This window comes from Salvelinus alpinus, chromosome 8 (assembly GCF_045679555.1).
Source record: "Salvelinus alpinus chromosome 8, SLU_Salpinus.1, whole genome shotgun sequence".
Lineage (NCBI taxonomy): Eukaryota > Metazoa > Chordata > Actinopteri > Salmoniformes > Salmonidae > Salvelinus > Salvelinus alpinus.
Window position 1 is genome coordinate 41,668,467 of NC_092093.1, and position 27,773 is coordinate 41,696,239.

Consider the following 27,773-nt stretch of genomic DNA (forward strand, 5'->3'; position numbering starts at 1 on the left):
CCCGTACTTTCTGAAGGGACCCAAGATGGCTGAACGCACACAGGGGGGGTAGTTGGCAATTATCTATGCAATATGATGGAAATTAATGTTAAATAACGTTAGTATGTGAAACATAACATTGATGGAGTTATACGATTACAGCTGGTTGATCTGCCTAATTTTGGAGTGCAAGAATACCTCGTAAGGAGAGACTGGTCTCTCGGCGGCCCAGAGCCAGAACATGGCGGAACACTTGGGAAAGAAATAGCTAACGTTAGCAGCTAACGGTATTATCAAGAGACACCTAGCTAGCTGATCCGAAACGTCGGGGGCTACATTGGACAACACTGGTTGTACACGGGCAATAATATAACAGGTGCATAGTATTTGTTGCTATTTAACAATTTACTGTTTTCATAAGATGTTTAATGTAGATCGGCAGTTAGCTGACTAGCTAACTTGCTAGGCAGCTATCTAGCCCACTACGGTAGTTACAGTAGCTAGCATACAACAATCATCTCACTGTAGCTGAAGTCTGAGGATATAGCCAGGTGATCTTAGCTGAATGTTTACCATTGAAACATACTCGTCATACTTATTAGTTAGTCTGATTGTACTGTTTCTGGAGGAGAATGCGTACCTAACTAGCAAGTAAGTTATGTTAAACAGCGCGAGTTGATCATGCGTCGTGCATTTCTAGTCTGCGCAAGACATGTTTTGCGGAAGCCAGCTAAGGTTAGTTATCTGTAGGAAGTTACAATTAGCAAACAGCCAAACCTAAGTAATCTAGCTACTGCTTGAAAGCGAAAGTGGATCTAGTTATCCTCATACAAGGCAGTCGGTAGAGTTGCGGCGCAAGGTAAATACATCGGCGGGGGAAAGCGGTCACGACCACCTGCCAAGATGACGGATACCCGCCGCCGAGTCAAAGTTTATACTCTCAACGAGGACAGACAATGGGATGACCGCGGTACGGGACACGTCTCCTCCGGTTATGTGGAGAGGCTGAAAGGCATGTCTCTGCTGGTGCGAGCGGAGAGCGATGGTGAGTCAGGTATAAGTATTGTTACTACTCTAATACTCACAACCATTGGTTTAAACTCTTTGTTCTAATCATTTCATGAATCATGTTGTTGATAACACCTAACTAGTTAGCAGTAAACAAACTATATCGTTTGTCTGAACTATTATGATAGTTTTTGTGTACTCTCATTTAGACTGTCAAAAAATGAGCCTTGCTATCTAGTGAGTGGGTGGTCCATTAAGCCCATGGCATCATAAACAAGGGACTAACCCTGAATCCCCATAATGTGCACTGAAAGACGAAAACACATAGCTAGACTGGATCACGGAATGTCCCCCCATCTCTTTCCTCCAGTTGTATTGAGCCATCACGCTGTTGTAAACTTTCTCAGTCCAAGAAGTCTTGTCATCGCCTTGCACTTATGCCTTGTTCAAAACAACTGAACTCTAAAAAATAGTGCTCTAGAAAAAGGCCTGAGTTCCCGAGTTGGGATTCCAAGTTGGATGACCATTCAAATAATGTTTTCACAACGGGAACTACATTTTTCTCAGAGTTCCCAATTGTTTTGAACGCACAGGAGTCTGAGATTTCCGAGGTCCCAGTTGTTTTGAATGTGGCATTAGATAACCACACTGTCCCCACATCCTCCCAAAGAGGGTTTTGAGATACACAACTCCCAATTTAGCACCTCTACTGTCATGTTGTAGTAGTAACCTGCCTCCCCTTTCGAAGTCTTTGTGCATTCTGCAAAACTGCACGTTTGTTGTTAGTGTAATAACGTACTGTGTTTTTTTTTCTCATCCCTCAGGTTCCCTACTGCTCGAGTCGAAAATCAACCCAAACACAGCCTACCAGAAACAACAGGTCAGTCACTTGCTTGATGAAGACACTTGAATACTAGCATAATGTGGTCTATGACCTGGGCCATGGTCATTAGGCACCAAATGGAAGAAACTGGGAGGAAATCCCTGGAACTGGTCACATAAGAAACACCTGTTTGTGTTTTCAGACACCGCATGCCCTAATGAACACGTTGCTAGCGTTCCCCCCCCCCCCTTCTCTTTTCCCTTCAGGACACGTTGATAGTGTGGTCGGAGGCTGAGAACTATGACCTGGCCCTTAGCTTCCAGGAGAAGGCCGGCTGCGATGAGATCTGGGAGAAAATCTGTCAGGTTGGTAACCTTATATTCCTGTGTGTAAGTTCAGTGTATGTATAAGTTGAAGGTGAATCATGCTCAACTCTGTTTTGTGGCTAGAAGCCCCAAATCCCCTAATAATGAAGGAAAATAGGTTAGCACTCACTTGACAAAGTGACAACAGATACTCTGATTTTGAAAATCAAAGTATGGTTTAAAAGTAGGATCATGCTTGTTCTTGTTTAACTCATTTCTTCATGCATTGTGTTTTGACTTGTGTCTCTCTGTTCTGTCCCTCATGTTTTGTTATAACTCATTGGTTTGTGCATGTGATTTTTGTCTTCTGTCTCCATCCCATCTCCAACAGGTCCAGGGCAAGGACCCGTCAGTGGACATCACACAAGAGCTGGTGGACGAGTCGGAGGAGGAGCGCTTTGACGACATGTCCTCCCCTGGCCTCGAACTCCCTCCCTGCGAGCTGGGCCACCTTGAGGAGCTCGCCGAGCTCGTGGCCTCATCCCTCCCCTCCCCCTTACGCCGCGAGAAACTAGCCCTGGCTGTGGAGAACGAGGGCTACATCCGCAAGCTCCTGGAGCTCTTCCGCCAGTGCGAGGACCTGGAGAACGCCGACGGCCTCCACCACCTCTACGAGATCGTCAAGGGCATCTTCTTGCTGAACCGCACGGCCCTCTTCGAGGTCATGTTCTCTGAGGAGTGCATCATGGATGTGATTGGCTGCCTGGAGCATGACCCTGCGCTGGGCGGGTTGCCGCGGCGCCACCGCGACTTCCTCACCAAGACGGCGCGCTTCAAGGAGGTCATCCCTATCGGTGACCCCGAGCTGCGGGCCAAGATCCACCAGACGTACCGCGTGCAGTACATCCAGGACATGGTGCTGCCCACGCCGTCGGTGTTCGAGGAGAACATGCTCTCCACGTTGCACTCGTTCATCTTCTTCAACAAGGTGGAGATTGTGGGTATGCTGCAGGTGAGGTCGGGGGCGTTGGGAGCATAGTAGAATACACATGCAAGTAAGGTTGGGAGGTATCCAGATTTTAATACTGTTCCGTTACCATACTGGGATATACGGGATTTACCGTTAGTGTACACAAGGGGCGCTGTTTCTTTCCAAAAGTGTTTGTGCACGGCCATCTCTATGGAAACGCAAGAGTGTTTGGTAAGTGAGTTAAGCCACAGATGGCACAATGAGCCAGATGTTTCACCGGATGTATAAATCTGAAGCATCGGGTTGGCGTTTCCACTCACCACCAGATATGGTGATTAGAGGAAGCCAAGTGGCCGGAAGTGGGAGAAGATTTATTTTGTCCCACTGCTCATTTTCTCAATACAGTTTTGTGTTCCCAAAACTAAAATTAGTTAGTTATGAACAGAGTGGAGTAAGTTTTGTAGACTTTTAAAGCAACAAAAAAAAGTGCATTGTTTAGGAGTGCAAGGGCCAATTGAGTTGTTGCACTTGCACACTTCAGAGTAGGCGTTCCCTAACGGAAATATACAAATACATGCAAGAATGCACCAATAGGATCTTGGCTCTGCCCACCACCTTGCTTGTTCTTCCCACTGATTAATTTGCTCCCATTGGAAACAACAGACGTGGTCTAACTTGGCTTACTTATAAAAAATCTTTGGTTACATTTACATTACATTTACATTTAAGTCATTTAGCAGACGCTCTTATCCAGAGCGACTTACAAATTGGTGCATTCAAATTGGTGCATTTTGACTGGGCTGAGCGGGAACTGTACTTCCTCAGAGGTAGGGAGGCGAGCAGGCCAGAGGTGGATGAACGCAGTGCCCTTGTTTGGGTGTAGGGCCTGATCAGAGCCTGAAGGTACTGAGGTGCCGTTCCCCTCACAGCTCCGTAGGCAAGCACCATGGTCTTGTAGCGGATGCGAGCTTCAACTGGAAGCCAGTGGAGAGAGCGGAGGAGCGGGGTGACGTGAGAGAACTTGGGAAAGTTGAACACCAGACGGGCTGCGGCGTTCTGGATGAGTTGTAGGGGTTTAATGGCACAGGCAGGGAGCCCAGCCAACAGCGAGTTGCAGTAATCCAGACGGGAGATGACAAGTGCCTGGATTAGGACCTGCGCCGCTTCCTGCGTGAGGCAGGGTCGTACTCTGCGAATGTTGTAGAGCATGAACCTACAGGAACGGGTCACCGCCTTGATGTTAGTTGAGAACGACAGGGTGTTGTCCAGGATCACGCCAAGGTTCTTAGCACTCTGGGAGGAGGACACAATGGAGTTGTCAACCGTGATGGCGAGATCATGGAACGGGCAGTCCTTCCCCGGGAGGAAGAGCAGCTCCGTCTTGCCGAGGTTCAGCTTGAGGTGGTGATCCGTCATCCACACTGATATGTCTGCCAGACATGCAGAGATGCGATTCACCACCTGGTTATCAGAGGGGGGAAAGGAGAAGATTAATTGTGTGTCGTCTGCATAGCAATGATAGGAGAGACCATGTGAGGATATGACAGAGCCAAGTGACTTGGTGTATAGCGAGAATAGGAGAGGGCCTAGAACAGAGCCCTGGGGGACACCAGTGGTGAGAGCACGTGGTGCGGAGACAGATTCTCGCCACGCCACCTGGTAGGAGCGACCTGTCAGGTAGGACGCAATCCAAATGTGGGCCGCGCCGGAGATGCCCAGCTCGGAGAGGGTGGAGAGGAGGATCTGATGGTTCACAGTATCAAAGGCAGCCGATAGGTCTAGAAGGATGAGAGCAGAGGAGAGAGAGTTAGCTTTAGCAGTGCGGAGCGCCTCCGTGACACAGAGAAGAGCAGTCTCAGTTGAATGACTAGTCTTGAAACCTGACTGATTTGGATCAAGAAGGTCATTCATAACGTAAGAAGGTTACGTTGTGTGATGGATACCTAGACAGGTTGGTTGTTTCGCAACAAAATTGATGTGTGCGCAACAATGGGGTAAAACTGACTGGGTTGGTTTAGATTGGTTTACATGTTGTCAACAGTGATCCTAGAAATGTTCCATATGCACAAATTGCTTTTCTCTCATTTTCTGTGCAACTTTTGTTTACATCCCTGTTAGTGAGCATTTCTCCTTTGCCTAGATAATACATACACTTGACAGGTGTGGCATATCAACAAGCTGATTAAACAGCATGATCATTACACAGGTGCACCTTGTGCTGGGGACAATAAGGCCACTTTTAATGTGCAGATTTGTCACACAATGCAACAGATGTCTCAAGTTGAGGGAGGGTGCAATTGGCATGCTGACTGCCGGAATATCAGCCAGAGCTGTTGCAAGAGAATTGAATGTTCATTTCTCTACCATAAGCCACCCCCAACGTTGTTTCAGAGAATTTGGCAGTATGTCCAACCGGCCTCACAGCCGCAGACCATGTGTATTGCGTTGTGTGAGTGAGCTGTTTGCTGATGTCAACGTTGTGAACAGAGTGCCCCATGGTGGCGGTGGGGTTATGGTATGGGCAGGCATAAGTTACGGACAATGAACACAATTGCATTTTATCAATGGCAATTTGAATGCACAGAGATACCGTGACGAGATCCTGAGGCCCATTGTCGTGCCATTCATCTGCCTCCATCACCTCATGTTTCAGCATGATAATGCACAACCCCATGTCGCAAGGATCTGTACACAATTCCTGGAAGCGGAAAATGTCCCAGTTCTTTTGTCATAGTCAGACAGGTCACCTATTGAGCATGTTTGGGATGCTCTGGATCGACATGTATTCCAGTTCCTGCCAGTATCAGCAACTTTGCACAGCCATTGAAGAGGAGTGGGACAACATTTCACAGGCCACAATCAACAGCGTGATCAACTCTATGTGAAGGAGATCGTGCTGCATGAGGCAAATGGTGGTCACACCAGATACTGACTGGTTTTGTGATCCACGACCCTATTTAGGTAAAAAAAAATTAAAGGTATCTGCAGTGGTGTAAAAATACTGAAGTATGTTAAGTGGGTACTTTATCTACCGCTGGGTATCTGTGACCAACAGATGCATATCTGTATTCCCAGTCATGTGAAATCCATAGATTAGAGCCTAATGAATTAATCTAAATTGACGGATTTTCCATATGAACTGTAACTCAGTAAAAATGTTGAAATTGTTGCATATTGTTTATTTTTTTGGTTCAGTATACATTTCCACAATGTGTACTTGTCTCAGTTGTTGGTTAGGTAGGTAGCATTTTTTGTTGTTGCCATATTAACGTTGACAGAAAATCAGTCAACACCTCAAAGCAAGAACAAGATAAAACTAGCTGAAACGAGCCACCTACGATTCCCCACATGGCAGCAGCTTGTCAATTTGGCTAGCCATCTTGACAATTCAGAATCATAACAAAGCACGACTTCCGACCCCATGGATGTGCTCACATAATTTTTGTGACGTTGTCAGCCAATCCGTCTATAGCTCATGCTCATCAGGCACCAAATGAAAGAAAACGGACTGAAGCAGGAAGGCCGCAGCTGGGCATGTCCAATTAAAAAAAAAAAAAATTTTTTTTTTTAAATTTTCTGTCACAAAACATAAAATAAAAATCTGCTGTGCCCTAAACAACAAGACTCTGGTTAACACGATACAGCTACACACTCTATGTGAAGGTCTGACTGAAACGAAACATGGTACAACTGTCATAAGGACTTCTCAAAGGTCCTTTTATCTAGAGGCTTCTGTTTTGAATGTCCTCTCATGGCTCTAACCTGGCCAGTCTGTCACCTGCAAGTCAGGGTTGTGTTCAGAAGGCAGAAAAAACAAAAATGTTTTCAACTGAAAATTCATGAGTGTTCGTATTGGACAAGGACAGATAGTACCTCCTGTTTTTCAAAATGTTTTCTCCTGTTTTGTGCCTACTGAAACAACCCCAGGGAGTCGTTTAGCTGTCCCACCATGCCCATCATTAGACCAACTGCCAAAATGTCTGAAATGAAACACTATAGTGCAGTGATGCAAGCGACAGCTAGAAGTTGCCTTCATAGGCACAGCTCTAGGATCAGCTTACCCGTTTCCAACCATAGCCATTTGGGAGTCAAAACAAAAAAATCGGCAGTATATCAGTGTCCATCTTTCATGTTCTCTTTTCTTTTTTTTCTCCCCTCCCTCGCTCAGGACGACGAGAAGTTCCTGACAGACCTCTTTGCACAGCTCACGGATGAGGCTACCGATGATGACAAGAGACACGAACTGGTACGCCACCTGACAGCAGCGCAGGCACAAATGTTTATTTTATATACCTGACAAATATCACCACCTTCCTTACACACTGTAGTCTTTCTTCCCGGCTGTATGTAATAACACTTCAGATTTTCTGGGCTAACAATGGTAAGAAATAATACAAAATACTGCAAGGTTTCCTAAGGCCTAGAAGTGTTTGTTAGACCTATGTTTCTAGGGATGTAACGATTCACTCGGTCCTCGTCGGTCCTCAGTTCCAATGTTTAAGATGCAAGTGCATCGTTATGCTGGAGCCCAATCCCATCCAAATGTAAAGCATGCATCGGTCAGAAAACAACCCATTCAAACGTTAAGAATGCGCACACTGCACGGTGCGCGAGACAGCTGCTCACCCCAACGAGAGGTAGGCCTATCCCTGTTCTAGGCTATTTGTACATCTGCGGGGCACCTTCAGAATTGATGCTTGTGAAATGGCTTTTGCATTGTCAAATCATGGGTTTAATCCTTTGAGTGACAACCAACGTAATTTGCCGAGTCGTTGTTACCTTTACCAAATGCGCTGTAGAAAATATTTTTTTTACCAGGGTTGTGTAGCCTACCGGAGTGGACACATCTCACATCCAACTGCTGATTGGTGTTTTCAATCATTAAGATTGTGTTTAGATTGTTCAGGTTCACCATAAGATGTAGTTTTGCTTTACACAGTGCATTTGGTCCTTTTTTACCCGAACAGTATAATTTCATAAAGGCCATCAATCATTTTTGTGAGCTGTGCATGGTCACATTCATTGGTCAGAGTGGGATAAAAGACAGGGTAAAATCCAAAGTTGCATTTTATTAATTGGTTACATTTCTGAAGATAAATATGGATGTAGTACTAGCTCTCAAAATGTTTCATCTGTAGAAATGTCAAGTTAATCAGTGGGTGATGGTGATTTCAGAAAAAGACTATGGGGGGACAAAAGCCTGAATTGCCCCCACCCCATATCTGATAGTGGGGTGGTAGATGCTCAGCCTGCCCTATGGCTCAGCTCAGGTGCCTACACACACACATACTGAGGGCCACGCAGCTTAAGCCGAAAGTACACTACACACTTTTGTCCCCAATATAGCTGTCCCAGACACGTTTTTGAGTTCGGAGACAAATTCCACATGTTGTTGCCAACTTGAGACGCGTGGCCGTCACTGACACTTGTTTAATGTGATCAGGTCAGAGACGCAATCTGAGGACTACCAATCCTGTCTTCGAGCAGTCCCAGACGTCCCGATGTTTTCAAACCGTGCTTCTACACCTACATTGCTTGCTGTTTGGGGTTTTAGGCTGGGTTTCTCTACAGCACTTTGAGATATCAGCTGATGTAAGAAGGGCTTTATGAATACATTTTATTGGCACAAAATATGCAATGCTCTTGGGTTGCGCACCTCGCACTTCAAATTTTTGACAATGGTGATCAGCAATGGCCACTGAGAGCTCGCCAGAGAAGAAGCCAGTGAGGAGATGTTTCGCTTCACCCAGAATGTGTAGACTCAAGCAGGACACCAAGTATGCCTTTGTCAGTAATGTAAAGTACTTAAGTAAAAAATACTTTAAAGTACTAAAGTAGATTTTTTGGGTATCTGTACTTTACTATTTATATTTTGGACTACTTTTACTTCACTACATTCTTTAAAAAAATATTGTACTTTTTACTACATACATTTTCCCTGACACCCAAAAGTACTTGTTACATTTTTAATGCTTAGCAGGACAGGAAAATGGTAAAAGTCACACTTATCAACAGAACATTCCCTAGTCATCCCTACTGCCTCTGATCTGGGGGACTCACTAAACACACATGCTTTGTTTGTAAATTATTACTGAATACTGGAGTGTGCCCCTGGCTATTTGTAAATTTAATAAAACTAGAAGACACAATTGTCTTGTTTTCTTAATATAAGGATTTTTTAATTATTTATACGTAATACTTAAGTATATTTTAGCAATTACATTTACTTTTGATACTTAAGTATATTTTAAACCAAATACTTTTAATCAAGTAAAATTTTACTATGTGACTTTTATTTGAGTCATTTTCTATTAAGGTATCTTTACTTTTACCTTTTCTTTCCACCACTGGCGTTTGTACTTGCCTTTAACCAAAGTGTCAAATTTGCAGTGTTATTCAATTCAAAATGTTGCCTACAAACTTCAACTCTGTGTCAACCGTGAATCTCTGACTGAGAACTTTTATGAGGCTGCTTTGAGCCACCGCTCGTTGTTAACGTAGCTTAAAATCTAATCACATGTCATTGTGTTCGTGAGACAGTGTGGTGGTATGGAGAATCCTCACGACTAAGTGAAGAATCTTGTCGTGTGTGAGTGACACCCCGTCTGTCCCAGAGGGGATAGTGTGTGCACCACTACGTTCACAAGACAAAAAAAGTACAGGAGTGACTGTCATTTAATGTGAGAGGCTCAGCAATGTTAGGATTTTGAAAGTGGGGGTAGTGTACACGCGGCATTAGAGAAGTAATCTCAGACAGATCCAGCTGCTAAGCTCCCATCAGCGGCGGATATTAATTTCAAATGGAAAAAATAATGGGTTCATGCAGAATATCATCAATTGGTTCCCCTAATCGAACCGAATCGTTTCAAAGTGAAACGTATCGTTCCTGCACCGGAGCCCATGTATCTAGATGCGTATCGAATCGTTCACGAAAGGAGAGTTGCACGTCCTTACGCTTCCTGGTCCTGGGAATCCAAAGGGGTTGCAGCACATGTTTTGTTTTTCCCTTTGCGCGCGCACACTTGGTTCAAATGGTCAACTCGTCATTAAGCCTTTAGTTAAGGGGTGTCAAACGCGTTCCGTGGAGTGTTGGCAGGTTTTCCCTTGTACTTGATCAATAGTTTAAAGGTGATTGATTTTGTTAGGAACTCCCGTCACCTGGCTGTCTAGGTCCTAATTGGACACGAATTGAACGGCAATAACAAAAAGCAGCAGACTCGGACGTCCGTGGAACGAGTGACACCCCTGCTTAAGTTTAATCAGCTGTGTTAGTGCGAAAACAAAACTGGGCTTGGAGACACTGCATTAGACAATAAAAAAAAATGCACATAGCAAATGACACATGCAAATGAAGTAATTGAGGAGGATGCCAAAAAGTCTTACTTAGGATTGTCCCATTTTATGTAACCTTTATATAACTACGGAAAGTCGGATAAGGAATTCTTATTTACAACGGCCAAACCCGGACGACGCTGGGCCAATTGTGCACCGCCCTTTGGGACTCCCAATCACGGCCGGTTGTGATACAGCCTGGATTGGAACTAGGGTGTCTGTAGTGACGTCTCTAGCACCGAGATGCAGTGCCGTAGACCGCTGCGCCACTCGGGCGCCCAGTTAGTTAGCCAATGACTAACACAAAGCATTGTTTCCCCCGCAGGTGAACTTCCTAAAGGAGTTCTGCGCCTTCTCACAAACGTTACAACCTCAAAACAGAGACACCTTCTTCAAGACTCTGTCAAACATGGGAATTCTCCCTGCACTCGAGGTTATACTGGTGAGTGCCCACACACACAAGCCCTAGCCCCTACCTCATAACCCCTAGGCACGTGTGTAAATTCCACCTAGCCTATTTGAGGGCAAGGTGGACCTTATTGCTTCTACCAATTACCTACACAGTTATTTAAGATCTACATGGATGGAATATTGTACTCAAACTCACTGCTTTGTATTTCTTAGCTGTCTTTTACGATGTTATTCTTTGTATTCGATTCCGTTCTCTTCTGTGACTGGTGTGTGTGTGTGTGTGTGCCATCAGGGGATGGATGATGTGCAGGTGCGCGGCGCGGCCACCGACATCTTCTCCTACCTGGTGGAGTGCAACCCCTCTATGGTACGAGAGTTTATCATGCAGGAGTCCCAGCAGAACGACGACGTGAGTACAGCTCTCACCTATACCTGCTGCGTCCCTCCCATAGGCAGTAGCACAACAGAGATTGGAATCCTAGTTTTAGACTATGGACATGGGACATATATTAAATGCAACAAAACAAACGGACTTCTGTAGGCTAAAGACAGACATATTTTGGCCGGTAAGATGTCTTTTTCACCAGCTACATTGGCTGGTAATCAGAGCAACACAGTGTGAGCATTTCACAGTCAAGTATGATCACATCATAAAATATATGCTACAGGAGCTGTTTTCAAAGTGTTTTGATGATGAGTGCAGTTTTTTGTTTCATAGCTGGTAAATGAATCTCCGTCAAAGAACTACGAATCCTATATAGCCTATCCCATCTCACACTGCAATCTCACAGGCACAAACGGGTCTTTTACCATGGTAACCTCGCTCACTTAAAGGGGAAGGTGAACATTTTTGTCTCGTCTTTGATATTTTGGTTCAAAGAAACAAAAAATTTAATTACATAATATAGCACATTTACTTATTACTAGAAATGCATGTTATTGTTTTAGATACATTACAGAGCATGCTCATCAGTTTTGTTGGTTTAATTATAGTGAGATATTTTAACATTTTGGCTGGCAAAAAAATCTGAGTGTCTGGTAGATTTTATAATCTACCTGCCACAGTGGCTAGTGAAACAAAAAGTACATTTTAGGCCCTGAATGTAAATGCTGCTTGTGTGTGCTAAAGCACATCAGACATTTACAGTATTCAACTAGGCCTAAATTAAAATGTATGTAAACATGCAATCATTATGTATTATAAAGGTAAGTGAATTTTTAAGTTAAATATTTCAGTGTTCTGATCGGGGATCTACCTCCATTCCCAAAGTGAATGAGGTCCTACCGTATGGTAATTTAAGCAGTTTCTATAGAACATCTTGCTTCTGCCCTTGGAGGCGTTGCAGTCTGACTGTATGTCGCCAAGCCTGAGGAGCGGAGAGTGACGGGGCTTAATGTAGGTGCCACAATACTTGAATTTTCCATAGGAAAACACAAAGCAGACTAAACGCTTTGGTCCTTTCAAAAAAATAACTGCTTGATGTCAAATGTAATGTACCTAGCTTGGAAAATAAACAAATGTGATTCTGGGTGACGACGTAAGGCGTCTTATTTTCAACATTAGGATTGTATTCCTCTGAAATGTTGTTTCTTTGCCAAGAAACCTTTTTGAGTATCGCAATCTGACAACCCTACCTGGTTTTAGAACAGTGTGGCTCTGAGTTATTGACAGAACAATCACATGACCATCTGAGAAAAGAGAACTTCTTGCACTCCTTTTTTTAATTTTATAAACACGAAAGGACCTTTCTGCCATTGAAATCTTTGGGAGGGCCATCTTAGCATTTCAGTTAACAAGTGTGCCTTGTTAAAAGTATATTTAGTGGAATTTATTTTCTTAATCGTTTGAGCCAATCAGTTGTGTTTCGACATGGTATACAGAAGATAGCCCTATTTGGTAAAAGACCCAAGTCCATATTATGGCAAGAACAGCTCAAATAAGCAAAGCGAAACTTTGCTTTAAGACATGAAGGACAGTCAATCCTGAAAGTTTCAAGCGCAGTCGCAAATCGCAAAACCATCAAGTGCTATGACGAAGCTGGCTCTCATGAGGACCGCCACAGGAAAGGAATACCTAGAGTTACCTCTGTTGCAGAGGATAAGTTCATTAGTTAACTGCACATCAGATTGCTGATTGCTTATTACATTTTTTTCTTTAAATTTAACCTTTTATTTAACTAGTCAAGTCAGTTAAGAACACATTCTTATTTACAATGACAGCCTACCGGGGAACAGCGGGTTAACTGCCTTGTTCAGGGGCAGAACAACAGATTTTTACCTTGTCAGCTCGTGGATTCGATCCATCAACTTTTCGGTTACTGGCCCAACGCTCTAACCACTAGGCTACCTGCCGCCCACATATCTCAATATCAACTGTTCAGAGGAGACTACGTGAATCAAGCCTTCATGGTCGAATTGCTACAAAGAAACCACTACTAAAGGACACAAATAATAATAAGAAACTTGCTTGGGCCAAGAAACACGAGCAATGGACATTAGACGGGTGGAAATCTGTCTTTTTGGTCTGATGAGTCCAAATTTTTGATTTTTGGTTCCAACCGCTGTGTCTTTGTGAGACGCAGAGTAGGTGAACGGATGATCTCCGCATGTGTAGTTCCCACAGTGAAGCATGGAGGTGGTGTGAGGGTGCTTTGCTGGTGACACTGTCAGTGATTTATTCAAGGCATACTTAACCAGCATGGCTACCACATCAATGCAGAATGCTACACCATCCCATCTGGTTTGCGCTTAGTGGAACTATCATTTGTTATTCATCAGGACAATGACCCAAAGCACACCTCCAGACTGTAAGGGTTATTTGACCAAGGAGAGTGATGGAGTGCTGCATCAGATGACCTGGCCTCCGCTATCATCTGACCTCAACCAAATTGAGATGGTTTGGGATGATTTGAACCGCAGAGTGAAGGAACAGCAGCCAACAAGTGCTCAGAATATGTGGGAACTCCTTCAAGCATTCCTCATGAAGATGGTTGAGAGAATGCCAAGAATGTGCAAAGCTGTCATCAAGGCAAAGGGTGGCTACTTTGAAGAATCTAAAATATGTTTTGATTTGTTTAACACTTCTTTGGTTACTACATAATTCCATATCTTATTTCATAGTTTTGATGTCTTCACTATTAGTCTACAATATAAAAACCTTTTTGAATGACTAGGTGTGTCCACTTTTGACTGGTACTGTGTATATATAAATCATATAATATTTTATGAGAACTAACCATTGTTCTAGACAAACTTTCTGAACTGATGGCATCATCACATGATTTGGTCGCACCAGTGGATAATGACCTGACCTGTGTCCCATAATGTACCTGGGTGATTCTCACGAAATCTTGGTTTCAAAGATTTCAAACAGGAAATCTTTAAAAAGACTTGCATCAATAACCAGGTCTGCAGTGTTTGAGCGTTAAATTGTCAGTAAATGTTTTTAAATTAACACCTTTTTTTGAACATATTTTCCAAAACAAGTCCTTACCGCAACGGTCTGAAAACGTCAAGGCCATTAGGAAAGCTAATACATTTTCACACACAATTTAAAAAAAACAACATTTTTATATTATTTTAACTGATTTCTCTCATTACCGCAACACCTTCCGCAATCTACAACCTAATATTTTAGATATTTCATTGAAACCTGACACATTTTCAAAATGATGTGGCAAACCTGAAAGAAGGTAACGTATAGATTCTGCTCATGTATTTTAAAGCAAACTACTAATATTTTTCCATTCATTAAATAAACATTAAATGAACACCTGTTGCTGTAATGATACCTAGGTTTTGGAAATGAGGATGAATTCGATAATGATAATAAGTGTACTGAGACTGAGGTACGGTTAAAAACATGACATTTTAATGTAGAAAATAAATGAGATAATATTGGCGCAATCATGGATTCAAGGTAAATCAATTTTAATTTTGCAGTGCTTCAAAAGTACATCACTAACATGTGCTTAAAACAGAACACACAGAAACAACACATAGAAAAACATTAGAACAGTGCTGAACTGGGCAACATTAGAACATATACTAAAACACCTAAACCATTTTACCACAGCACTGAAATGACCCACCGCCTAGGGCAAATACCACATTCTGATTTTGTCAATACTTGTCACGTGGGGGTACATTAATTCTGAACAACCGTGCTAACAAGAAATGGATGTGTAGAATATGCACTCAAACCAATATAAATGCACATACCATAGTGTGCACACCATACACTTTTACTTCATGGAAGTGGTCCAGTTCATATGGGAGCAGGTACTATTTCCCCCCCAATGTTGATTGGTTGTCTCAATACATTTGTTTCTACATTTCAAAACGATTGTGAGTTAATTACTTTGACACGGTAGCTGTGGTATAAGCGGGATAATGCACTAGTAGAAAATCAGTTCACCTCACTCCAGGGGGTTAAATGGCCCTCTACTGGTCTGGGATAGTGGATGATGCATGCATAATTTAAATGTTATCTTTAATTTACTGGCTGCACAAGTAGCCAATAGTCTATAATGACCTACCCTCCATACCCAAATAATTACATTTTCACTTGACTATCATGTTCACTTGACTATCAACAAAAATATAAACACACCATGCAAAACTTAACGATTTTATTAAGTTACAGTTCATATAAGGAAATCAGTCAATTGAAATAAATTAAATGGATTTCATATGACTGGGAATACTGATATGCATCTGTTGGTCACAGATACCTTAAGTTAGGGGCGTGGATCAGAAAAACAGTCAGTAGCTGGTGTGACCACGATTTGCCTCATAGCGCTACACCTCTCCTTCGCATATATATGATCAGGCTGTTGATTGTGGCTGTGGAATGGTGTCCCACTCCTCTTCAATGACTGGGCAAAATTATGGATCTTGGCGGCAACTGGAACACGCTGTCGTACACGTCGATCCAGAGCATCCCAAACGTGCTCAATGGGTGACACCGTGTTAGTATGCAGGCCATGGAAATATTGGGACATTTTTCAGCTTCCAGGAATTGTGTAGCTTTGTTGTCTGCAGCTTATGTCTGCCCATACCATAACCCCACTGCCACTATTGGGCACTCTGTTCACAACATTGATTTAAGCAAACCGAACGCCCACACAACGCCATACAGATGGTCTGCGGTTGTGAGACCGGTTGGATGTACTGCCAAATTCTATAAAATGACATTGGAGATGGCTTATGGTAGAGAAAATGAACATTCAATTATCTGGCAACAGCTCTGGGGGACATTCCTGCAGTCAGTATGCCAATTGCACGTTCTTTCAAAACATCTGTGGCATTGTGTTGTCTGACAAAACTGCACATTTTAGAGTGGCCTTTTATTGTTCCCAGCACAAGGTGCACCTGAGTAATGATCATGCAGTTTAATCAACTAATTGATATGCCACACCTGTCAGGTGAATGGATTATCTTGGCAAAGGAGAAATGCTCACTAACAGGGATGTTAGCAAATGTGTGCTAGACATTTGAGCGAAATAAGCTTCTTATGTGAATGGAACATTTCTGGGATCTTTTATTTCAGCTCATGAAACATGGGACCAACACTTTACATGTTTCGTTCATAGTTTTGTTCAGTTTGAAGGGGAAAAATAAAACCTTTGCACACTCAGAAAGGGGTGTTATTGTTAGCAATTTTATAGTCTACAGTTGTAGTGCCCTATAAAATCAGTTTTTATCTTCTGGTAAATTCAGTTTTCCCGGTTTCTGAGTTTACTTATTTGTTTCGGGTTTTAACTCACAATCACATTTCTTTCAAGGTAAACCCCCCAAATTGGATGTTCTAAGTCCACAGCACTGCTTAAACCACATGAGGAGAATACTTTTAAGGTCTGGGAACAATAAAGAAATTAAATTTAAAAAAGTGTTTGGGGGAGGGTGTAGTTCACTTAGCAAGATACCGTTGTTTAGCTAGCAGTGGTTTTGTGTTGTACAGTGTAGGCTTCATGTGATTGCAGAGTTTGCAAAACACGTGCCCCGCAATTGACACATCATGATAACATTCCGCCAGTTAGGCCTACTGTGCAGTCATTTACTTGGGAAGGTTTTTGTCTTTGTCGTTATGTTTTGTTCAATCAGATCATGAATACTGCATTGCGCATAGCGTAGATTCCCGCAAGACTTCATACAGAACTTTTTGAATACATGGTTTGCATACCCATTGTTGTTTTAGATAATGATAATAAAATGTGAACAAAAAATTTGTGACAGCTAAAAAAAAATTGGCATCTTAGCGACCAATAAAAGCTGGTGTTGCTCTGCCTTGTCAAAGGGTCGTAAATGCGAGTGTTTTGGACGTAGTCTGAAACCCTGCTAACAATCACCAAAAATAAAAGCTAGACAGAGAATTGAAAATTCTAAAAACAATGAATTTAGCAGTATTTGTTTTTAGCAAAAGAACATCGCATTAGCCAATGCAAAATGCTTAGACTTGCAGGGAGTTGGCTGTAAAAAATTCAAACATTTCTCTACACCGGCAAGATGAGGGGGCTCTAACATTCAGCCTCGGCCTTCCCAGGCCCCCTGCCACGCCCACCACCTAAGCCCGTTTTGATCCAGAAAAAAAACGTGTTGACACATTGAGTGGATGCGTTCCAGTTCCACTGTTTTGCAACTGTGCATTTCATTTCTATAGCCCATCAACAGCTCGACTGCAATAAAGATGACCTGGAGGCAACTCATCATGCCACAACGAAACCAGATGTCATTGTTTATTTAGCTTTTTTGAGGGACAACAAACAAAAATAATACATAGACAAACACAAACGACTTAATGTTTACATACATGAATCTAATTGTTATGTTTGTCTAGACATTTTTTTTTTTTTTTACAAAATATTTAAATTATAAAACATTTGATTCTTTCATTCTCTTAACGTTGGATCAATTGACTTCCAGTATTTATGTTATGGCTTCTTCAATATAAGTGACGAAAAGAATATTGTCCAACCCATTGGGTATCTCACCACACCTCCATATGCCATGTCTTGGACGATTGCAGACAGATGGATTAAAAGTACACTTGCATTGTAAAATTTCTGACAGCCAGCGTTCTAACTCTGCCCTCAACTTTTGGACTGGCTCAAATAGGATTCCCTCGACATTGCTCTGTCCAAAAGCTTTCAGGTCGAAATTTCGTGAAACAGTATAAAACTTAAGTTGCATATATTTGGAAAAAGTCTACATTGGTCAGTCCAAAATTTGCATTTGAATTCTGTCATGGAAATAATTGTATTGCCTATTACCGGTTCGTTTACGGTTTCTATGCCTTCAGGTTTCCATGTGGGCCAATTTGTCTGTGAATTCTGAAAATCTATCCAGATATAGTAACGAAGGGGTGTATTTTTAGGGAGTGATATTTAGTTCTTGTAGAATCCATTTAATTTTCTAAACTATAAAGTTGTTCGTGTTCTTAGCTCCATCCTTTCAAAACAAACACGTGAAAAGATTCTGGGGATGAGCATGCACATATTCAATATGTACCCATTGTTCCTCTTTCGTGCATTTAACAATATGATGCAAGTAAAAGCCTTGGGTGGTGAGTTTATAGAATTCTAAATCTATAAAGGTTAAAATCACCCTCAGATTTAGGGACATGTAAAACTTTCCTATTTATTCTGAGTTTTATGAAGTCTCTTATGGCAGAGTATTTTTTTAAAGAATGTTTTCGGTGGGGTAATTGGTACTACTGAAAATAAGTATTAACTTTGGGAGCCATACCATTCTAGAGGTTTGTTCCGCATGTACGTTTGATGGGGATTAATTCATTTAATTATATCTGCTTTCATGTCGGATGTTATTGTTTTTAATCAGACAATGATGGCAATTTTGTATTTTTACCTTTGATGTCTCACACAGATGTTAGCCCTCATGAACAGTCTTCACCTAGAGTCTAGCTAAGAAGTTTTGAGGTTTAAAGTACCATATTTATTCAGTTTGGAATTCTGGACATAGCATGCTTTTCAAACCAGCCAGCCAGGCAAACTACCAAGCAACAAAGGGTAGTCCACAAGTTTTCATGCCGTCCGGGGTGTCTTCCTACAAGTCGCCTATGTGTTTTGAATGCTAGTGGTGAATTTTCTTCTATACTCTGATCTTCAGTCCGTTTTACATTTCCCCCACCAACGGTCCCTTCGTGTCTCTCCCAGGACATCCTGCTGATCAACCTGATCATCGAGCACATGATCTGTGACTCGGACCCGGAGCTGGGCGGCGCCGTGCAGCTGATGGGTCTGCTACGCACCCTGGTGGATCCTGAAAACATGATGGCCACCGCCAATGTGAGTAGAGCGGTTGGCTTCTTACCTCTGACCTTTTCCTTTACCCCTTTCACCCTGATAACATGCTGGTCATGGCCAATGTAAGTCTAACACTGCCCTCTCACCCCCCCTGAGAGAGTGGCTGGAATTCGAATTGTCCCTTAGCTCCTAGTCCTTGGGCAGGATTTAAATCCCACCAGGCATTCTTCCTAGAGGCTCCGTAACCGTTTTGTGACTTCACTCGGCACCACACCTAGGGCTTCGCACAGAGATTTTGCTGCATGCCATCATTTGCAACTAAGGAGATCACTTGGTAGAGTGTAAACCAAACCCGAGTTACTCCCTAGGCACTTCCATAAGGTCATGTGTGTTTTGGTGAAACTCTTTTCACTTGGAGTGTTTGCAGCTCATGGTTTGACTCTCCTCCTGCAGAAAACGGAGAAGACAGAGTTCCTGAGCTTCTTCTACAAGCACTGCATGCACGTCCTCTCTGCTCCTCTACTGGCCAACACCACGGATGACAAACCCAGTAGAGGTGTGTTCATCGGTCCCCTGTGTGTGTTTTACCTGCTTCCAAATAAACCAGAAATACAGTATAAGATATGTGTGTGTGTGAGTGCCCTGTTATTGTCAGGATGACTGACACACTCACTTAAAGTTGTATACAAAGTATCTGATGCGACCAGGGACAATTTAGCATTCTGTCACACCTACGCGCATGCACGCACACCTGAGATGAGCCACTGTAGGTCAGTGCTCTGAGTGAATGAATGACCTCTTACACAAGTATACACACACACACACACACACACACACACACACACACACACACACACACACCATATGAGCCACTGTATGTCTGTGTGAGTGCTTCATGATTGTTATGAACACACACACCGTTAATCCCCTCCCTGTATCCCCTCCAGATGACTTCCAGACGTCTCAGCTGCTGGCGCTGATCCTGGAGCTGCTGACGTTCTGCGTAGAGCACCACACCTACCACATCAAGAACTACATCATCAACAAGGACATCCTCCGTAGGGTGCTGGTGCTCACTGCCTCACAGCACGCCTTCCTGGCCCTCTGTGAGTACTCTATATATACACACACAACATAACGTTCAGCTCGCCAATAACCCGGGCCCACATTGTCACTATATCCTCACCAAGCCTGTGTTGTATCTTTCTGCATCACCACCACACTCAAGACCTTTAAAACACCATCTGTCCTTTTCTCTCTGATTCCCCCAACGCACTATTCGAATATCACACACACACTTGCTGAGTGTCTCTGTGCTGACACTCAGGGGAGAACTGTAATGTCTGCACATTGTACGCGTTGGTCGGGAACATTGTTTCTGTATCAACTTGATTGCGCGCAAAAGTTGAATGTGTGTGTGAAACTCTCCTCCCAGGCGCACTGCGCTTCATGCGGCGGATCATCGGGCTGAAGGACGAGTTCTACAACCGCTACATCATGAAGAACTTCCTGTTTGAGCCGGTGGTCAAGGCCTTCCTCAGCAACGGCGCCCGCTACAACCTCATGAATTCCGCCATCATCGAGATGTTTGAATATGTCCGCGTGGTGAGCATTTCTTCGCTTCCAATGTCTCCTGTGTTTTGTGTTTGAACTTTTATTGTACACTTTTTGACAATATCACACCTGCTTAGACAGAAGAAAAGCTGAGCAAGAATGGTATGGTCTTCCTCTCTCTCTCTCTCTCTCTTCCCTTTCCTCCTCTATACACTACCGTTCTCCCCAGGAGGATGTGAAGTCCCTGACGGCCCACATAGTGGAGAACTACTGGAAGGCCCTGGAGGATGTGGACTACGTGCAAACCTTCAAAGGGCTGAAGCTGCGGTATGAACAGCAGAGGGAGAGGCAGGACAACCCCAAACTGGACAGGTTCATATATTGTTTTTGTGTTTGTTTATTGTCACGTGTCCATTGCACCTCTGGGATGAGAAATGCCACTAAGACTGAGGGGGAAGGGTGGTGGGAGGGTTGGATGGATAGATGAAATACATATTCTGCTAGTGATGTTTGGGGTTGGTAGTGGGCATTCTAGCTGTAGGTCTGGAATGGCTGCCGTTAGCTACAGGATGAGTGGGTTGTTGTCTTTGGTTTTAAAGGAATCCAATTTGCTAGTCATGCGGTCTTCTTTTGGCTCGACTCAAGCTGATTGGCTTTATGCATGATTGTCTATTTTTTTTACATTTGGAATCCATGAGTTTATCAATTTGCTATCACTTATTTGTCTGTAACTCAACTTTACAGTCATGCTCAAGTTGAACTGTTTGCCAACTCTCCTCACACAGCATGCGGTCGATCCTGAGGAACCACCGGTTCCGGCGTGATGCGCGAATGCTGGACGACGATGAGGAGATGTGGTTCAACGCGGACGAGGAAGAGCTTGAGGACTGCGAGGCGGTGGTGCCCCCCTCGGATAACAAGATAACCAAAGCGAGCGGTGGCACCGCCGAGAATGAAGACCTCATGGACCCCATCAGCAAGTTCATGGAAAGGAAGAAATGTAGGTCGCAGGGAAAGAATGCATGAATTACTGACAGAACTGGGTCAAATACATATGTTGAAGTGCTGTTTTTTAAGGGGAGTTTAGATGCACTTGTTTTGGTTTGGAATTTATGCTTTTTGTACTTTTTCGGTGCTCTGTGGAAATGAAGTGAAGTGCATTTGAAGGTTGCTGATATACTCTGTACAGAGAAAAAAACAAGTTGTCTTGCGTCTTTAGAAAAAAGTAAAACTGACAGTCCACAACTGTCTGGATCTCTGTCTTTCTGTCCCACAGTGAAAGACTCTGATGACAAGGAAGTCCTGGGCAAGTCCAGTAGCTTCAAACTCTCCTTCTCCGGCTCCACCACCAAGACCAGCCTGTCCAGCCCGCCCGCATCGCTGCGCCCCGGCTCGCCTGGGTCAGGGGCCAAGGGCTCGCCCCCGACAGCAGCCACAGTCACCACAAAGGTGGGTAGTAGCACCCGACTAGTCTCCACGGGGACCTGGGTTGTGTTCATTAGGGCACAACGGAGAACATTTCAAATGTAAATTAGTTATTGGACAGTTCACGTTTGTCTGTTTTCTTCATTCTGTGCCTAAGAATGGGATGATTGTTTGGGGGTCGGAGTTTAGGTCTTACAAAAACACAGGGATCGTTTACCCAAACTATAAAATTTACATATTTTGTTTCCTTACCTTGAAATCAGTCCGGAGAAGGACAGACTGCAATCCACACTTTGGGTTTGTTTACCGAACCACTGCTAACAACCATTAACTTTTAACATTTGCAAATGAAAAACCAGTAGAAGTCAATTTACCCCAATCGCACGCTCCCTCTGAACTTGAGACATCTGTGACATTGTGTTACGTAACAATTCTACTGCCAGTGTTTGTCTATGGAGATTGCATGGCGGTGTGCTCGATTTTATACACCTGTCAGCAACAGTTGTGGCTGAAATGGCCGAATCCGCTAATTTGAAGGGATGTCCACATGTATGTGGACGGTGCATTCGGAAAGTATTCAGACCCCTTGACTTTTTAAACATTTTGTTACGTACAGCCTTATTCTAAAATGGATCAAAACAAATGTATCATCAATTTACACACAATACCCCATAATGACAAAGCAAAAACAGTTTTGCGTAAATTTTTTTTTATTTACATAATTATTCAGACCCTTAAAATTGAGCTCAGGTGAATCCTGTTTCCATTGATCATACTTGAGATCCTTTTAAACAGTTAGAGTTTAATGTCTGTGATAGGAGAGAGCTGAGAATGGATCAACATTGTAGTTACTCCACAATACTTACCTAAATGACAGAGTGAAAAGAAGAAAAATATTTCAAAACGTGTATCCTGTTAACATATATCTTGAATAACGTTCCAACCGGAGAATTACATTGACTTCAGATGAGCGATGGAACGGAGCTGCCTCTCACGTGAACGCGCGTGGTCAAAGAATGTTCGCCTCATGGCAGTGGTGACTCATTCCTGTCTTTTTCGGCCCCCCTTCACATTAGAGTCATCAGACAAAGTTCTACAGTCTGTTGACATCTAGTGGAAGCCATAGGAAGTGAATACTCATTCATATCTCGCTGTGATTTCAATGAGATCTTGGTTGAAACTACCAGCCTCAGAATTTCCTCAGGTTTTTGCCTGCCATATGAGTTCTGTTATACTCACAGACATAATTCAAGCAGTTTTAGAAACTTCAGGGTGTTTTCTATCCAATACTAATAATACTATGCATATATTAGTAACTGGGAATGAGGAGCAGGCCGTTTACTCTGGGCACCTTTCATCCAAGCTACTCAATACTGCCCCTGCAGCCATAAGAAGTTAACAATAAGGACCTAAAGTAAAACTGCAAAAAACATAACACTGAATACAAAGTGTTATGTTTGGGGCAAATCAAACAACACATTACTGAGTACCACTCTTCATATTGTCAAGCGTAGTGTTGTCTTCATGTTATGTGTATGCTTGTCATCGGCAAGGACTAGGGAGTTTTTGGGATAAAAATTAACGGAATAGGTAAGCACAGGCAAAATCATAGAGGAAAACCTGGTTCAGTCTGCTTTCCAACAGACACTGGAAGACAAATTCACCTTTCAGAAGGACAATAACCTAAAACACAAAGCCAAATATACACTGGATTTGCTTACCAAGATGACATTGAATGTTCCTTAGTGGGCTAGTTACAGTTTTGACTTAAATCAGCTTGAAATTCAATGCTAAGACTTTAACATTTTGAATTCAGGCTGTAACACAATTTTTGGGGGAATAAGTCAATGGTTATGAATACTTTCTGAAGGCCCTATGTGTATATACTGTGTGTGTGTGTGTGTTTATATTTAAACTCAGCAAAAAAAGAAACGTACCTTTTTCAGGACCCTGTCAATCAAAAATATTTCGTAAAAATTGCAAATAACTTCACAGATCTTCATTGTAAAGAGTTTAAACACTGTTTCCCATGCTTGTTCAATGAACCACAAACAATTAATGAACATGCACCTGTGGAACGGTCGTTAAGACACTAACAGCTTACAGACGGTAGGCAATTAAGGTCACAGTTATGAAATGTAGGACACTAAAGAGGCCTTTCTACTGACTCTGAAAAACACCAAAAGAAAGATGCCCAGAGTCCCTGCTCATCTGCGTGAACGTGCCTTGGGCATGCTGCAAGGAAGCATAAGGACTGCAGATGTGGCCAGGGCAATAAATTGCGATGTCTGTACTGAGACGCCTAAGACAGCGCTACAGGGAGACAGGACGGACAGATGATCGTCCTCGCAGTGGCAGACCCTGTGTAACAACACCTGCACAGGATCGGTACATCCGAACATCACACCCGCGGGACAGGTACAGGATGGCAACAACTGCCAGAGTTACACCAGGAACGCACGATCCCTCCATCAGTGCTCAGACTGTCCGCAATAGGCTGAGAGGCTGGACTGAGGGTTTGTAGGCCTGTTGTAAGGCAGGTCCTCACCAGACATCACCGGCAACAACGTCGCCTATGGGTACAAACCCACCATCGCTGGACCAGACAGGACTGGCAAAAAGTGCTCTCCACTGACGAGTCGCGGATTTGTCTCACCAGGGGTGATGGTCGGATATGCGTTTATCGTCGAAGGAATGAACGTTACACCGAGGCCTGTACTCTAGAGCGGGATCGATTTGGAGGTGGAGGGTCCGTCATGGTCTGGGGGCGGTGTGTCACAGCATCATCGGACTGAGCTTGTTGTCATTGCAGGCAATTTTAACGCCTTGCGTTACAGGTAAGACATCCTCCCTCATGTGGTACCCTTCCTGCAGGCTCATCCTAACATGATCCTCTAGCATGACAATGCCACCAGCCATACTGCTCGTTCTGTGCGTGATTTTCTGCAATGGAATGTCAGTGTTCTGCCATGGCCAGCAAAGAGCCCGGATCTCAATCCCATTGAGCACGTCTGGGACCTGTTGGATCGGAGGGGGATGGCTAGGACAATTCCCCCCAGAAATGTCCGGGAACTTGCAGGTGCCTTTGTGGAAGAGTGGGGTAACATCTCACAGCAAGAACTGGCTTATCTTATGCAGTCCACGAGGAGGAGATGCACAGCAGTACTTAATACAGCTGGTGGCCACACCAGATACTGACTGTTACTTTTGATTTTGACCCCCCATTTGTTTAGGGACACATTATTCCATTTCTGTTAGTCACATGTCTGTGGAACTTGTTCAGTTTATGTCTCCAGTTGTTGAATCTTGTTATGTTCATACAAATATTTACACATGTTAAGTTTGCTGAAAATAAATGCAGTTGACAGTGAGAGGACGTTTCTTTTTTTGAGGAGTTATATATCCATATGTATGTGTGTGTGTGGGGGTATGTGTGTGTTTACACATACACTACCGTACAAAGTTTCGGGTCACTTAGAAATGTCCTTGTTTTTGAAAGAGCAAAAAAAAACTTTTGAACCCAAACCCAAACTTTTGAACCTGTGTGTGTGTGTGTGTATAGGTTTTCACTCAAGGATTTCAATGGCTGAAAAGTCATTGAAGTCCTCTTAAGGGGCTGATTCTGATGGGAATCAGATATCAGTTTGGGGGCCCCAAGACAGTAGCTTCCAGGCCTTACGTTTTAGAGCTCTGTTATGGTAAAGAGTTAAGTAGTTGTTTTCTGTAAGAAATATAATCAAGATCAGATCTGAATACATGAATGACCCCGCCCCCACTTTCGCTCTCTCTCTCTCTCGCTCTTTCTCAGGTGGGGCTGGTGGACTACCCCGATGACGACGAAGAAGACGAAGAGGATGTGGGTGGCGAGAGTAAAGAAGAGACTCCGCCCTTGTCCAAGAAGTCCAAGCTTAGCTCCTAATAAAAATCAATTGTTAATGACTACTTTCCACCGATCCCACGATAGACTCAACACAGGATGGAACAAAATCTGCTCAAACTGTTAAAAACAAATAAATGAACCCCCGTTTGGTTTTCCATGGGTGCTTCTGTTAAGGAGCGGACTATGGATGGGAACGCGGCTCCTCGAACTAATCCCAATATACAAGTGCCAATCGGGAGGCCGCAGAGCTAGGAGCGAACGAACTGAAAAGAGAAAGGCGGAGAGAGAAGACTATTACCGATAATGGCGTCAGATAAAAGGGGCAGACTGACGATTTGTAATCCAACAAAGCTAAAATACAGCGGGAAATGACCACATAAATACACACATTCATCCACACACACAGACTTAAACCCCAAAGAGCTTGCGTGCTCGGACCATGACCCACTGCCCCACCCCAAACCCCCCCACTCAGGGAAGGACATCACAGCGACCCCCTCCCCCAATGGGGCTGACCAATCAGATGCAGAACCACTCACCCCCTACACTGACTTCTCCACCCACTTCTGTTAATTTCTCTCTTCTCCCTCCACTCCACCCCCCCCCTATTCTCATTTTTTTGTTTGTTTTTATGTTGTTAAAAAAAAAAAGATGCTAGTTTCTAGGACCAGACGGGAGACTGCAGACCGACGGGGCGAAATCGCTGTCGTTGTTTTTCATTTTGATGATGATGTCATCAGTGCTGTTGTCGTCGCTCAGCGGAAGTTCTTCCTCTCAATAGAGAAAAGCCAGCTGTTAATTTTTTCCCCCTTTTTAATCACTCTCGCTCTTCTGTTTTTGTAAATGACAACAAAGAGACCTGCCTTTACATGTTCAGGAACTTTTCAGTCTCACCTGAACAGGTTTTTAAAGACCTGTAGGTCGAGCTAGTTTTACCCCTTTTTTTTGCCCTTTTGAAACTGCAGATTTTTTGGGAAAATAATTTGTAATCCTGTCTTGATTAAAGATTGAGTGGAATTCTAGATGTGATCAATTTTTATCGTATCTTCACATTTTTTTTTTGTTTTCTTTAACGTTGTTGTTCAGAAATATTTGGGACCATTAAAAATGATCTTGCTGTATGATGTCCTACCATTTGTGCTGGCGAGACTGAAATTGTGTTCTATGCACTGCTATGTTGCTGTAGCCTGGTTCCCAGTTCTGTTTGTGCTGTCTTGCCTGCTCCTATAGTGGCGTGACAATGACCGTCAGAATCGGTAGACGACGCAAGCAGATTTGGGACAAGGCAAATGTTTTTCAATGTTCGCGAGCTGATTTTTCACTTTACATTTTTTATTTTTTGGGATGTTGAAAGGTCTAGTAGAATGTTTTATTGTGAATGTGAAGTTTTTATGATTCATGAACCCATTTTTAGCATTTTTGTAATGGTTTGACTTGATAATGAGGTCCGTTCACTTGTTCTATCTTTTTACAAGGGTGAACCTCAGTTGTTGTGTCTGCACTGTCTCCACCAGGTGGTGCACTCGTATCACACAATACATGGAAAAGAGAAGAAATGTGGCTGTAAGTACTGTAAGGTCTTGAGGTGCGCCGTTTGTCCGTTCCGTGTTTGTGCACCGGTTTTCTTTCTTTATAATTTATCTGAAGGTTCAGAATTCTACCAAAGTTTGTCATCACTAAAGTTCTACCAAAGCTCAAAAAATTTTATATTTTCAATTTTGCAGGGAGTCTATGGGTGAGTTTAATGCTATAAATTCTATTCATCCCCAAGGTGAAATTATTGATGGTATCTACATATTTTTTTAAAATGGTAAAACCAAGG

The 27,773-nt window shown here is 43.1% G+C and overlaps 1 protein-coding gene across 6 annotated transcripts; it reads left to right on the forward strand.

Moving 5' to 3' along the window:
* LOC139583147 (serine/threonine-protein phosphatase 4 regulatory subunit 3-like) lies at positions 1–27,072 on the forward strand. 6 transcript variants are annotated; one of them, XM_071413940.1, is made up of 16 exons: positions 1–1,033; positions 1,812–1,867; positions 2,077–2,175; positions 2,507–3,127; positions 7,254–7,331; positions 10,743–10,859; positions 11,121–11,237; positions 19,003–19,134; positions 19,546–19,648; positions 20,040–20,198; positions 20,528–20,697; positions 20,876–21,018; positions 21,432–21,646; positions 21,923–22,095; positions 22,335–22,368; positions 25,880–27,072. In XM_071413940.1, the coding sequence occupies exons 1-16, from the start codon at positions 883–885 to the stop codon at positions 25,903–25,905; spliced, it is 2,394 nt and encodes a 797-aa protein (XP_071270041.1). In that variant the 5' UTR covers positions 1–882; the 3' UTR covers positions 25,906–27,072. The 6 variants fall into 6 exon arrangements, with proteins under 6 accessions (XP_071270041.1, XP_071270036.1, XP_071270039.1 ...); XM_071413935.1 differs by lacking the exon at positions 22,335–22,368; XM_071413938.1 differs by lacking the exon at positions 22,335–22,368 and having other exon boundaries at positions 20,876–20,973.
* Positions 27,073–27,773: the final 701 nt, after the last annotated feature.